Source organism: Telopea speciosissima, chromosome 5 (assembly GCF_018873765.1).
Source record: "Telopea speciosissima isolate NSW1024214 ecotype Mountain lineage chromosome 5, Tspe_v1, whole genome shotgun sequence".
NCBI lineage: Eukaryota > Viridiplantae > Streptophyta > Magnoliopsida > Proteales > Proteaceae > Telopea > Telopea speciosissima.
In genome coordinates this window covers 3,697,344-3,710,891 of record NC_057920.1, presented here as the reverse complement: position 1 = coordinate 3,710,891, position 13,548 = coordinate 3,697,344, and the positions used below count along the sequence as shown (strand labels likewise).

The following is a 13,548-nucleotide window of genomic DNA, read 5'->3' as shown; positions in this document are numbered from 1 at the left end:
TCTCAATCCTTAAAACAATTCATGATTCTGAACTCATAAACAGAATTAACAGTTGAAGCCTTTTTACATATCAAAGAGATTCATCAAAAGTTTACTAATTACCAAGAATCCGCACAGTAGCATCCCAAACATGTAGGGTCCAAATTTATTTTTCAAAGGCTGGTAGAGGGCACTAATCTGTCGACTGGCATTGCAGTTCTACAGAAAGGAACTCGGGCAACATCAACTCAGTTCAACACAACTATAAAAACCAAAAAACAACCAGATATGCCACCTTGCAAACAAACATCTGGCTTGCGAGTTGTGATATATACCCCCAACATTCATTTCAAGAGCCGCCATCACCTGACTGCTTCATGTGCTTCTCTTTTATCTCACATTCTATTCTGCAGGTTTTCCCCATCAGTGGACTGCCAGTTGCTAGTTCTCTTCGGATCATTAATTAGTTTCTGAGCCTTCAAATTCAGATCTTGAATCTCATTTCAAGAGCCACCATCTCCTGTCACAGCTCAACTCAACCACATGCTCTCAATTAGGTTTGTGTCTGGCCCAGTGTTGCTTCTTTAGGCCTTCAGGTAAGAGTTCCTTGCTTCAACATCTTCATATTTCTTTTCAAACCACAGCCCTTTAAATAGGCACATCAGTACATTCTAAGTTAGTTTATGACCAAATTGAGGTTCTCTTACTTTTGTTCTTTAGAAAAAACAGACACCTATGCAGATCACTCGAGTCAATTGAGTTAATTGTCAAAGTGATAGAGCGAGTATTCAACAGTTCCCAGATTCACAGTAATGAAGCTGCAGTGATAAAAAGAAGCAAGAACCATTTCAATTGGCATTTTTCACCATGTCCCATTTGGACCACAAAGACACCACACAGGGATATCTAGAAGAGATCTAACATTCTAACCGTTCCCCTTAGAGGGTCACCTATAAGTCAAATGCACAGTCCTTATGGCTAGCCTAAGAACCATGCCAATAGCTATTTTTCTGCATGTTACATTTGCACCAGAGAGACACCACGACGTACATGATATATCCAGAAAAGATATAGGCAAAACATTCACCTTACTAGGTCTCCCACAAGAGTCCAATACAGAGTCTACCAACAAAAAATAGCGCAATGGACCTTCCCATGTCGGCAGGAAAGCTTTTGCACTAGATGCCTAAACCATAAAGGCCACTGTTCACTTATCTTGCCAGCAAACTTTCAGATTGTAGGTTAAATATATCTCCTGTCATGGTTTTAAGTTCTTACAGAGTCCACCAATGCAACTGTCAAACTTCTTTATAATTTGAAAACTAAAAAAATAAAGGCTCATTAAAGCAATACGCATCAATATACAATAGCGTATGGCACATAAACACGATCTTGTATGTTTAAAAGCCATTAACTTTGTGAAAAATCAAGTGACAGATAATTGAGGGAAAATGCAATCTTTTCTTCACAACATTAGCTTACATCATGACAAGTTCATGTCTTCAGATAATGAAAGCACAATCAAATGAATTTATTTTATTTCATATAGTCACATTGATAGGATTGATAAGAGTCTGATGTATGCAAAGTAGCCAGGGCAGGTAAATCTATTTTTAAGATGAAATCAGATTTCATCATTGTTTGCTCCACACCCTAAAGCTATCAGCATAGTACAAGCCATAGGTTTGTTGTTCAGAGCAAATAATTCTCTTGCACAAGTTTATTATCCTGTCCTTTTTGGGTCTAGGTTGCTAAGACTCCTCACCTTTCATACTGAGCACTTCATACTAGACTAATGGACAAATCAACACTGTGGCAATACTTTGCAATATACCTAATCCCTAGAACCCAACCATCAGTAGTAAGTCCACTCTATAAATGCAAGGATGCAAAAATAAATACTCTAAATGATGAATGTAAAAGAAGTTGCACAATCCAAAACAGGGGGAAAATACACAAAAACAACAAAAAATAAAGTTTCCATGCCTGACTTATACTCTATTGCCTTGAAATGTCACTTACAATTGTTTTTGAGTTTGTAAAACATATGATTCTCCACTTATGATCATTATTACCAATTAAAAGATTGCTTTTTATAGGAGCTTTTATTTAAAGCTCTCATAATTTCTGAATAAAGATGTATATGGAAATAACTAGTGCTTTGGCTTTCAATGTAAACAATGTGAGACCAGAACTATTACAGCCAATATTGCATTAACTACAACTATGTTTTTGTGCTTGCTAGTTTTGGCAAAGGGAGGCTGCTAGCTTGAGGCAACAATTGCAAAACTTGCAAGAAAACCACAGGTACAATCCCACGCCTTTGAACTTGAGTTCTCTGGATCCTAATCATGCAAAAGAGACCTTCAGAAATAGTAGTAGCTCCATACAAGTCCTACCACATTGGTAATGGATCAGTTCCGATCATGCAGGATGAAATTAGGTGCTCATTCAAGTTATAACCATGTTACACACTCCCACCATTGATTTGACAATAAATCAATGAATGAACCAAAACTCGTAGGAACAAGGTATAGTGATGGAGAGCAAGTGACATCTACATCTATTGTTATCTTTATCTTGGTCCTGGTGAGCAAGTAAAGAGGGAGGAAACTTCAACAGAAATTCAGTCAGAAAATTAGTGACAATAATTGCTATTAGTTCTCGCTGAGGAGATTGTGTCATATCAATGTAAGCTATCCTTCTGGAACGGAAGGAGTGGTTTGGTTCTAACAGAGAACCTCCATCCCCAGCAAGCTGACAATTAAAGGTATGAGATGGGCAATTGCCACATGAGATGAAAAAATTTTCAGATGGAGTTTGCAGTGTAGCAAAGCATTGTGTTCCAAGCTCAATTCTTTCAGCCAATGGACTACCAATTTCAGATGGAGTTTGCATCAGAAGAGTTTTGTTTGTGGTGAGCTGAACTCCGGCAGATGTTAGCGCCACTCCCTCCGGCCACCCCTCCTCCCTCCACCATCCCCACCACCACCACCACTCAACCCTCCCTTGCATCAACCATCTCTGCCCCCTCCTCCTCTTCACCCACCATCACCACCGCCCCCTCCCCATCCGCCACACCTGCTCCTGCAAATAACTGGGCCAACCACCTCTTCCACCGAGAATCAACCTCCTCCTCTGATACTTCCCTTCATTTGTCAAACCATCCTTCGATAATGGCGCTCTTTTCGCTCACTGCCCCAACAACCTGCTAGCTCCCGAAACCTCCAAATGGAAAAATTGTCCCGTGGGCCATTTCCTTGGGGCCAGACCCTCTTTCAACGCTGTCAAAGCCTCCCTCTCCAAGCAATGGAAAGCACTTGAAGCTTTGGACCTCTTTCTCCTTGATAATGGAGTCTTCATCTTCAAATTTTACTCCTATGATGTCAAAGATCAAGCCCTTACTGGCACACCTTGGATGGTTGGTTCCAAACAGATCTTCCTTCACCAATGGACTATCTTCATGCAGCTCCACAAGGTCGACCTCAGCACTACTCCCTTGTGGATCACTCTCCCTGGTCTTCCTCTGCACTACTGGAGCCAAGAGTGCCTTAGCGGCTTAGCCGTCTTGGCTCAGTCATTGGTGTCCCGCTCTATTCAGACGACCGCACCTCCAAGATGATCAGACTCTCCTACGCCCGTACCCGTATCTGCGTCGACATCTCTGCCGATTGCACCCCTCCCTCCTCCATTACCATTGTTGAGGATGATGGCTTCAGTATGGAACCGCCTGTGAAATACGCCTGCTTGCCTCCACACTACATCCATTGTAAAATTTTCGGTCATCATTCCAAGACCTGCTTTGGGAAAGCCCCTACAGTCTCTGTTTCGCCTGAAGATGTCCCTGCAGCTCCAACCGTCGATACGTCCACTTCTGAAGACCTTGCACCTCCGCCGCAATCCCTTCCCGACTTCTCTTCTCGGGGACGATCTTCCTCTCGCCGCTGCAAAACCTCTCGCCGCCGTACCAATCACCGACGCACTGAAGCCCTGCAACTTTCTGTCCCTCGTACTGGTAAGGAAGCACAGACGTTTGCTTGCTCTGCGAAGGCTGATGTGCCTCTAACCTCTGTGACGCTTAACGCTGCAACTAGTGGAAAGGAAGCTCTGCATTCTGCTCCCCTGTCCTCTCCGAAGTCCTGCAACCTTTCTGATCTGGCTGAAGCGAGCTCTCCAACAACTCTCCTTAGCTCCCCTGCTGACCCGATTTCCCCTTTGGTGTCACATAAGCCTGTACTGCGGGGTTTCCTAGAACGTGAGGACTCCAATACTAATCGCGGAAGATTTTCGTCAAGACAAGTCTCCATCGCCACCCTTCTTGCTTCCTCTGTCGCTGACGTTGTTACTGCCTCGGAAGCTTTGGTCAAAGTTGCCCTCTTTGGAGAAGAAAGACTGCCTCCGGTGCTTACGTCTGGTTCACCTTCCCCATCCCCCCCCTTAACCCCTTTCCCCCTTTTGCAGTACCCCTCCTTTTTCACTTTTCCCCTATTCCCAATTACCCCCTGCTCTCTAACCCATCTCCTTCCATCTCTCCCGGTCCCACTTCCTTTTTACCATCTACGGGTCCTCTCAACTTATCTTCCAGCTCCTCCACCTTTCCACAACTTAAACCCTCATCCCCTTTAATCCCCTTCAGGCCCACCCCCTCTCAAGCAAACAAATCGCCTACCCTCCCCATCTCCTAGGCCCATCTGTTCCCGAGCCCATAAACCTTCTCTAACCCCATACCCCTTAAGCCCACCCGCTCCAACTTGCTTTCCACCTCCCCCTCTCAACCGAACCTTCCTCCCCCCCATCAAATCATACTTCTCATACAACCTTCCTATCATTACCCCCCCAGCCCACCTCCTCCAAGCCCATCTCCCATAACCCCCCCTCCCGGCCTCTCCTAACCCTATCCACTTTAGATTCTCTCATCCTAACCCCTCCTGTGGACCCCCCTCTTGCTCCCATCGACATCTCGAAGCCTTTGCCTTTAGCCGTTGTGAGCCCCCCCGCCTCTTGGTCTTGCAAGACCCTCCCCTCCCTGGAGCCCCTTTGTTCGCAATCCAGCTATTGTCTTCTCCCGTCGATGCTACCGGAGTGTCCCTCCTAGGACTTCCCTGCCCTCTACCGTTTAGTCATGTCCGCTGGTTTCATTTGGAATGTTAGGGGCCTCAATTCCCTAGCAAAGCACCATGAAATTAGATCGTTCATCAACTCCTCTCACTCCTTTTGCGCTCTACTTGAGACCCGCGTCCTCCAAGAGAACGCCTCCCGTATTGAAGCATCCATTCCTCCTCCTTGGTCCTTGCTCTCCAACTATAACCATTCAAAAAATGGTCGTATTTGGATACTCGGAATCCCTCCAAAATTCACATTTCCATTTCTCATTCCACTTCCCAACTCCTTCATCTTCATCTCTCTTTCCCGAACTCCCCCTCTTCCATCTTCCTCACTGTGGTCTATACCCAAAATTTGGAAACCGACCGCTTAGCCCTTTAGAGTGATCTCTCTCTCCTCAAACTTAGGACAAATTCCCTTCATTGGGGTGTGGGCGGTGATTTCAATGTTGTCAGATTCCAATCTGAAAAATTTGGAGGTCGTCCCATTGACCTTCCCTCTGTCAACTCCTTCAATGATTGTATTGAAGATCTCGGTCTCGACGACCTTCGGTGGTCAGGGTCTCCTCTTACTTGACATAATAGACGGGTTGGCCTTGATCGTGTTGCTAGTAAGCTTGATCGCCTCCTCATCAACGATACTTGGCTCTCCACCTTTCCCCATTCCCATGCTAATTTCCATCCCCAGGGCTTATCAGATCACAGTCCTTGCCATCTCCTTATCCAGCCCTAATCGTCTTTTGGCCCTAAGCCTCTTAAATTCTTCGACATGTGGACCCCCCGTGTTAACTTCCTTCCCACCTTCTTCCAAGCTTGGTGCCCTCCTGTCCATTATCCCTCCCTCCCCCTTCTTGCCTTTGCCTCTAAGCTCTGTCGTACCAAAGCGGCTCTCAAGCGTTGGAATCTCTCCACTTTTGGCAACATTCCTTCCCGTCTTTCCTCCTGCCATTCTGATTTAGCCCGTGTCCAATCTTCCCTCCAGGATCTTGCTTTGGAGGAGAAAAAGCTCTCTAGGAGCTCTCCTCTCTCTCCCTCCTTGAAGGAAGCTTTCTGCGCCAAAAATCCAGAATCAAATGGCTAGAGTTGGGAGACTCTAACACCGCCTTCTTCCATCGTTCCTTGCGCGCCAGGCTTAACTCTAACTCCATCACCCAACTCATTACTACGGAAGGGACTCCAATCTCCTCCGTCTCTGGGTTTAAGGCCGAAGCTGCCTCCTTCTTTTCTTCCCTTTTCAACCCCCCCTCCCCACCCTCCCCTCGAATCTCATCAACAAATTTGTCCCCCCTCCTCTAACTGACTTCCTTCTGTCTATCCCCTCGGATGATGAGATCTCTAAAGCCATCCTCTCCCGTAAATCCATCAAAGCTCCTGGTCCCGATGGTTTTAGTATGGGTTTCTTCCTCGGTTGCTAGGATTCGATCAAAGGAGAGCTCTTCAAAGCTATCCGTAGCTTCTTCTTCAAACCCAAACAACTTGCCCAGATCAACCAGATCTTCCTCTGTCTCATTCCCAAAATGGATGGAGCCTCCTCCTTGTCTGATTTCAGACCCATCTTGCTCTGAAATCTTCTCTACAAGTTCATTGCAACATTCTTGCCAATAGGATCCAGCGAGTCATCCCTGATCTGGTCAGCCCCAACCAATCCTCCTTCATCTCTAGTCGTAGCATTGCAGATAATATTATCCTATGCTCGGAGATTGTGTGTGGCTTTGACCGTAAATCCCATTCCCCTACTGCTCTCATGAAGATCGACTTGCACATAGCGTTCGATTCCCTCCTGTGAGACTTCATCTGCTACGTGCTCACCCAAATGGGTTTCCCTAATGCTTTTGTCTGTTGGATTTATGCCTGCATCTCCTCCCCCTCCTACTCCGTTCTTGTTAACGGCTCCCCTGCCAAGTACTTCAACTCCAAAGTTGGTATCCGCCAAAGCTGCCCTCTCTCCCCCTTTCTCTTCGCCCTTGCCTTAGAAGTCCTCTCTAGGAGCCTTCAATCCAAAACTGATCTCCACCTCATTTCCCGCATCCCCAAATGCAAGCACATCAACCTCAACCACCTAGCCTTTGTTGATGATTTGATGATCTTCTCAAAGGCCTCCCCCTCCTCTATTTCTGCCATCATGTCCTCCCTCCGCCTCTTTGAAGACCTCTCCGGTCTCCGCATCAACCACCCTAAATCCAAAATCTTCCTTGCAGGGGTCTCTGAGTCAGATAAAGACACCCTCCAGCGTCTCACTGGCTTCTCTCTTGGCTCCCTCCCTGTCAAATACCTTGGCCTGCCTCTCATCCCTACCAGGCTTTCCAGCCATCATTGTACCCCCATGCTTGATAATATCCGCAAGCGCCTCCAACTTTGGAAGGGCAGACTCTTATCCTAAGCGGGTAGGCTTGAATGCATTAGATCGGTTCTCCAATCTTCTTACATTTACTGGTATGGCATCTTCGGCATTCCTAAAGCCACCATCAAAGCCATGGAGAACCTCTTCTGTGCTTTCCTTTGGAAAGGGAAAGAAACCTCCAAATTCCTGCATCCAATTAGCTGGAAATCCGTCTGTCTCCCTAAGACAGAAGGAGGCTTAGGCATTCGCCGCATTCAGGACTATAACACTGCTGGAATTCTTAAGCTTATCTGGAAAATCTCTTCCAAGCACGATTCCATCTGGGTCAACTGGGTCTACTCTCATCTCCTCAAGAATGATTCCATTTGGACTGCCCCTATCCGCCCTGATTTGTCTTGGGTTTGGCGTAAGATCCTCCTTCTTCGGCCTCTTGCGCTTACAGCCACCTGCACTGCCATTGTCAACGGCTCCTCTACCTCTCTTTGGCTTGACCCCTAGCACCCCTTAGGCATCCTATACAATGTCTTTAGAGCTAGAGCAATCTATTCCTCGAGCATCCCCAAATCTGCCCCCTGTCCTACATCATCTCTCTTAGTTCCTGGTCCCCTCCTTCTCCCCTCCCCATGGTCCTATCCCAGATTTGGCCTACCCTTCCCCCCCTCCACCTCTCCCCCGCTGCTCTTGCGGATAAGGCAATCTGGCTCCCCTCCCCCTCTGGCCGCTTTACCACTAGGTCAGCTTGGAATTTTGTCTGTAACCCCATCACCCCCATTCCCTGGCACAACCTAGTCTGGTTCAAAGGCTACATCCCTCGCCATAGCCTCACAGCCTGGAGATCGCTTAACCTTTGCCTTCCACCCCAAGCCTTTCTCCTACATCGCAACATCCCTGTCCATCCCCTTTGCACCTTTTGCTGGAACGGTTTTGAGGACACTGCCCATCTCTTCTTTGCATGCCCTTTTTCTTCAACCATTTGGAAAAAAGGCCTCTCAACCATCTGGCACCGCAACAGGAGACATCTTCCATTTGACAGAGAATGTATTTGGTTGACCAGGGCTTTCAAAGGGAGCACCATCTATGACACTATTGGCAAGCTTGTTTTTGGCTCTGTTGTGCATCACATCTGGATGGAGAGGAATCTTAGGAGATGGACTTCCAAATCTAGATCCTTTGACTTGATTTGGAAAGACATATCCTTCAAAGTTTCCACCAAGATCAGTACTTTCCCTCATCGTTCTTTCATGGATTCCCCAAGGAACAGGCACATTGTTGTTACCTGGGGTCTCGATAGCAGTCTTTTACAGTCCCCTTCCATTTTAAGGAGGACTTGATTTTGGTCCTTTCCTCCCTTTTTGGTTCCCCCCTTCTCTCTCTCCCCTCTCCTTGTACATTCCCCCCCCCCTTTCTCCTTCCTGCCCCCTCCTGGGGTTTGGTAATATATACTTATTCACCCAAAAAAAAAAGGTATGAGATGGAACAGCAAACAGGACATTGGTCCCATAGCAATGTGTGGTGTACCAATCTGGTCAAATTGATCCAGGGGAAATTGTTTCATAATGGTTACTAATTGCTTGAAAACCAGGGGTGAGGAGACTTTTAAGAGACTTGGAGGTGATCTGTTGCCTTTACGCTTTCAATGATGGCATAAAATGTCATCCACCGAGGCCTTCACATTAAAATGCAAAATTCAGTTGGGAGAAATGGGGATGTGGCTCTGACTTATACAAGGCAGGTGGTGAAAGTGAATGCTCAACAGTTTCTCCTCGGATAGGTCTTACAAAAGATTTAAACTTGTAGTGGATTGATAAAAGCCAAAGGTCAGATTTTGATGGGCAAATTATCATAAAATGACCAGTTACTGACAGTGTTGATTTCCCTCCCAGTGTGCCAAGTTGACTTTTCATGGAGGTTCCAATGACCCAATTTTATCTTTATGTGACTATAGGACAGGAAGTAGATCCAAATCCATTAGGGTTGGCAGAACCTGTGGTGGGTGGCAATTGCTGTAGGCCTGGGGGATGAAGAGTTTTCTCTTGAAATGCTTGGCAGTCTACCAAAAGGTCATAAGGAAAGTAAGGGGTGACAGCAGACGAGATAACCTGATGATGAGGAAGAACAACTGATGTTGTAAGCAACAAGTAGTCTCAGGCTAACAGAGATAGCAATGTCCTTGTATGCATTCGATTTTAAATACACCAGAAGAGACGTTCATAAATGAAGGACAAAAGGCACATAAGAGGGACCTTGATGCAGACACCCTAAGACACAAGCCAAGTAGATAATGTAGTTTGGATGCATGATATATGATTATGGGGGGAATACTTATGCATAATAAAAAAGAACAAGTGGTCACGGGTTCGAGTCTGGAAACAGCCTCTTTGCGAAAGCAGGGATAAGGCTGGGTACATTATGACCCTCCTCAGACCCCGCAGTGGTGGAAGCCTTGTGCACTGGATATGCCCTTTTTTTTTTTTAACTAATGCATAATAAATAGAACAGCTGATCAGAATTAGGTTTTGGCAGAAATCACAAACAGAAATTTAGGGTTTGAAGACAAGAAGAGGGACAGGATGACGGAAAAAGAAAAAAGATCTGCAAGGAGTTAATGTTTTGGAAAACAGGAACTAAAGGGATAATTGGTGTCGGGAAGGTTTTTTTTTTTTAAAAGTACCAAAACAAAATTTCATTCATTCATATGGAAAACTGTGAAGATTTACAGGTATACCTGAACCTCTACAAAAAGAAACCCCCAAATATGTCTAGACAAAACTTAATATATCAAAACATATACCCCTTTACAAAATTTAATCATCTAATACGGGACACCAGCGGGAAGAAAAATATTCCTTAGAACTATAATAAAATCTTTCGTAGCAAGAGCCCAATCGAACAGATAAGAGCCAATATCAGCAAAATTCTGGCGACAGATCTTGACTGGTATTCAAAGAATCCTCCTGTTCCTTTCCCTTCATAAGCCTTGTATCATAGAATATGGGTACAGATTTCACGGCATCATATGTTTTTTATACCAAAAGGTCTTTTCAGCCAATGCGAAAAACATCTGTTTGACATCCCATGTTCGTGACCAATATAGTCCAAACAATTCCCAAACAATACTCTCACACCAAGTCTCTTCATTCTTACTACAGAAACAGCACCTACTTGCAAAGTGCCAACCCCTTGATTGAAGGTTGTCCAGCATGAATGCTTTACCCAAAGCCATGACCCATACAATGGCAACCTTTGGGGGCCAGGGGAGCAAGAGTCCTTCAAATCTGTTTAACCTGCCGCAACACCATTTCTTCCTCCCTAGGTAATATTGTCATGAAAACTTTGTAATGCGCAGGAACAGAAAAACTTCTACAAATCCTTCAGGCAAAGGTCTCCATCCTATAGCATGCAATAAACCATCCTATAGCATGCAATAAAAATAAGCAGAACTGTAGCCACGTAATGCTAGCCCTAACACAAAGGGTGCCTGGTTTTACAACACAGAGGGTTAAGTGGCAAATTTGAGCCGTTGGTAGATAGGACTTTCCCAAGTCGGCCATGGATCAAATTTGGTGGTTAAACTCAACTATATGGCTCACTTCGTATGTGAATTTCCCCTTGTTCGGCCATTATAGTGTCATGCCTCTCTCCTGCATTTTCACACATTTTTCAATGGTTTGTGAAGTCATATGGCAAGCTCGCTTTGGCTTGAAATTTGATACACGGACAAACAAGGATGGGAGATGGAACCTACCTGTATAACAATTGTTGGTGCAAGTTGAGGGGCCATTTAGCAATTATAAGCTTCCCATTCTGCTAGGCCCAACACAGCAGCCTTGTGCCACCAACTTTCCACAAAAAAATTTGTTCCCAAAAGGGTCATCAGCTCCATAGCACTCGCTTGAAGTAGAAACCCAAACCACAATCAAGAACCAATGTCTTTTAAATATTCTTAACAGCTGTTAACTTCATTCAAATATTCTCTTAATTTTCTCTTATGGATATCACCTAAAGTTCAGCAAGGCCTCGTTTAAGACTTCTTTGATTGTGCTTGCATGGCCCAAACAATGTAAAATCACCCCATTCAGTAAAAACCAGAGTTTTCTTGCAATCAACAATCAAGGAATAGTTGTAGAAAATTTTGTGTACATCAGATTCACACATAATGCACTTAATAGGTAAACGGACACTGCAAAAGGCAGCCTTGTGCACGGCACTGAAGCCACGTTGGGCTGCCTTGTGCTTGGCACTGCAGCCACGCTGGGCGGCCTTGTGCATGGCAGTGCAGCCACACTGGGCTGCCTTGTGCGCAGCACTTCAGCCACGCTGGACAGCCTTGTGTGCGGCACTGCAGCCACTTTGGGCAGCCTTGTGCGTGGCTGCCTTGTGCGCGGCACTGCAGCCACGCTGGGCAGCCTTGTGCACGGCAGTGCAGCCATGCTGGGCAGCATTGTGCGCGGCACTGCAGCCATGCTGGGCAGCCTTGTGCGCGGCACTGCAGCCACGCTGGGTAGCCTTGTGCGCAGCACTGCAGCCACGCTGGGCAGCCTTGTGCGCGGCACTGCAGCCATGCTGGGCAGGCCTTGTGTGTGGCAGTGCAGCCATGCTGTGACCATGGGTGCTATGAGGGTTGTGCATGGCCGATTGTATGGCGACGTGGGTGCGCCCACGTTGCTGTGTGCATGGCTGCGGGCGCGCCTGCAGTGCGCACTTCCGCGGGTATGCCCACATACGATGGTCCCTCCCCCCTCCCGTGGGCATGGGTGCTATGCCCTGCACAACCGTGTGGGCATAGCAATGTTGGGCGCACGACTGTGGGTAGCCAATCTTTTCTGCACTTATCACAAACACCTTGGGTTGCGTCAATCATGTGCTGCAAATGTCTGCAACCTAGAGATCAAAGGTTCCAGGCTTGGTCGGGCCAGAGAGGAGTTAAATATCTGTGGTAACAGAAAAAAAGGGCGTACCAGTACACGAGGCTCCCGCCACTGCAGTGTCTGGGGAGGGTCATAATATACGCAACCTTACCCCCCACTTAGCAGAGAGGCTGTTTCTGTGAGTCGCAGACCCAGATAGAAAAAGCATCCATGTTGTAATTCGGAAGAATAGTCTGAAAGCATAGTATTTCTTGCCACACACAATAGGGGCCTCACAACCCATCTAAGGTGCCTATCTTCCTTTGGTCAGCTCACAAAGAAATATTCATTGCTGGTTATTTGATAATCAAGACGCTCTCAAATAGTGAACACGATTTTTATGCAAAAAATGACACGGAGAATCAATCATTTCCCCCTCCATTGTGCCATCATACTTGAGATTTGGCACAATTTCTAATGTTTCAGAAAGTCATCTTTGTACCTCAGAACTTCGGTGGTTCTTGCAGTATTAGTGCTAAAGTAACTGACCAGATTTCCAAGCTCCACGAAATAGGGTCATCCATCTTTGTTGAGTTCGGGGGAGACAGCTTCTATAATAAAATGGTAATTAGATCCTTTTTTGAGGATTTTTTTCATATCTAATTTTGCTCTGTTGATCAACCTAACTTACAAGGCCCCATGTGCCTTCTAGGGCTTGGACCTTCTTGCAGTAGGAAAAAAAAGCGTGAGGAGAGTTGAGGAGCAAATACACCGAAATTACAAAAGCCTGAACATTCAAAAGATAAATAAAGAAAGTGGAGGTAGATTAGACCTCCATACTTTTAAGACAGTAATGATTAATGAATGCAATTATTTGTGCATCACGGTAAATAGTATTACTGATTTTGTAGTGGGAACTGTCATTCATGTATGTTCAATCTTGTTTCACCCCTACTATAAATAACACTTTAATCTATAAAACAGAGAAAAGAGGTAGTTGAAGGTAGAAGTTGTCTATGATGTTCTATTGTGACAATCACAGGCAACTGATGGGAGAAGAGTTGTCTGGTTTGACTGTAAAGGAGCTTCAGAATCTGGAAAATCAATTGGAGACTAGTCTGCGTGGCATTCGTATGAAAAAGGTATGAACTCGTAATCCTCATACATGCTTATATTTGAAATATCCCACAAGAACAGCACATGCAAGAAAGTTAATGAGGGAGTTTACTTCTACAGGACAAAATGCTCACCGATGAAATACAAGAATTAAACCAAAAGG

At 45.6% G+C, this 13,548-nt stretch overlaps 1 protein-coding gene across 1 annotated transcript in view; it reads left to right on the top strand.

Annotated features, from left to right (window-relative positions):
* Nucleotides 1–13,548, top strand: part of LOC122661987 (MADS-box transcription factor 23-like) — a 62,617-nt gene that overhangs the window by 48,145 nt on the left and 924 nt on the right. The window contains exons 3-5 of the mRNA XM_043857522.1: nucleotides 2,225–2,286; nucleotides 13,312–13,411; nucleotides 13,506–13,547. Of these exons, the coding sequence (XP_043713457.1) occupies nucleotides 2,225–2,286; nucleotides 13,312–13,411; nucleotides 13,506–13,547 (204 nt within the window). The remainder of the gene's footprint in view (nucleotides 1–2,224; nucleotides 2,287–13,311; nucleotides 13,412–13,505; nucleotide 13,548) is intronic.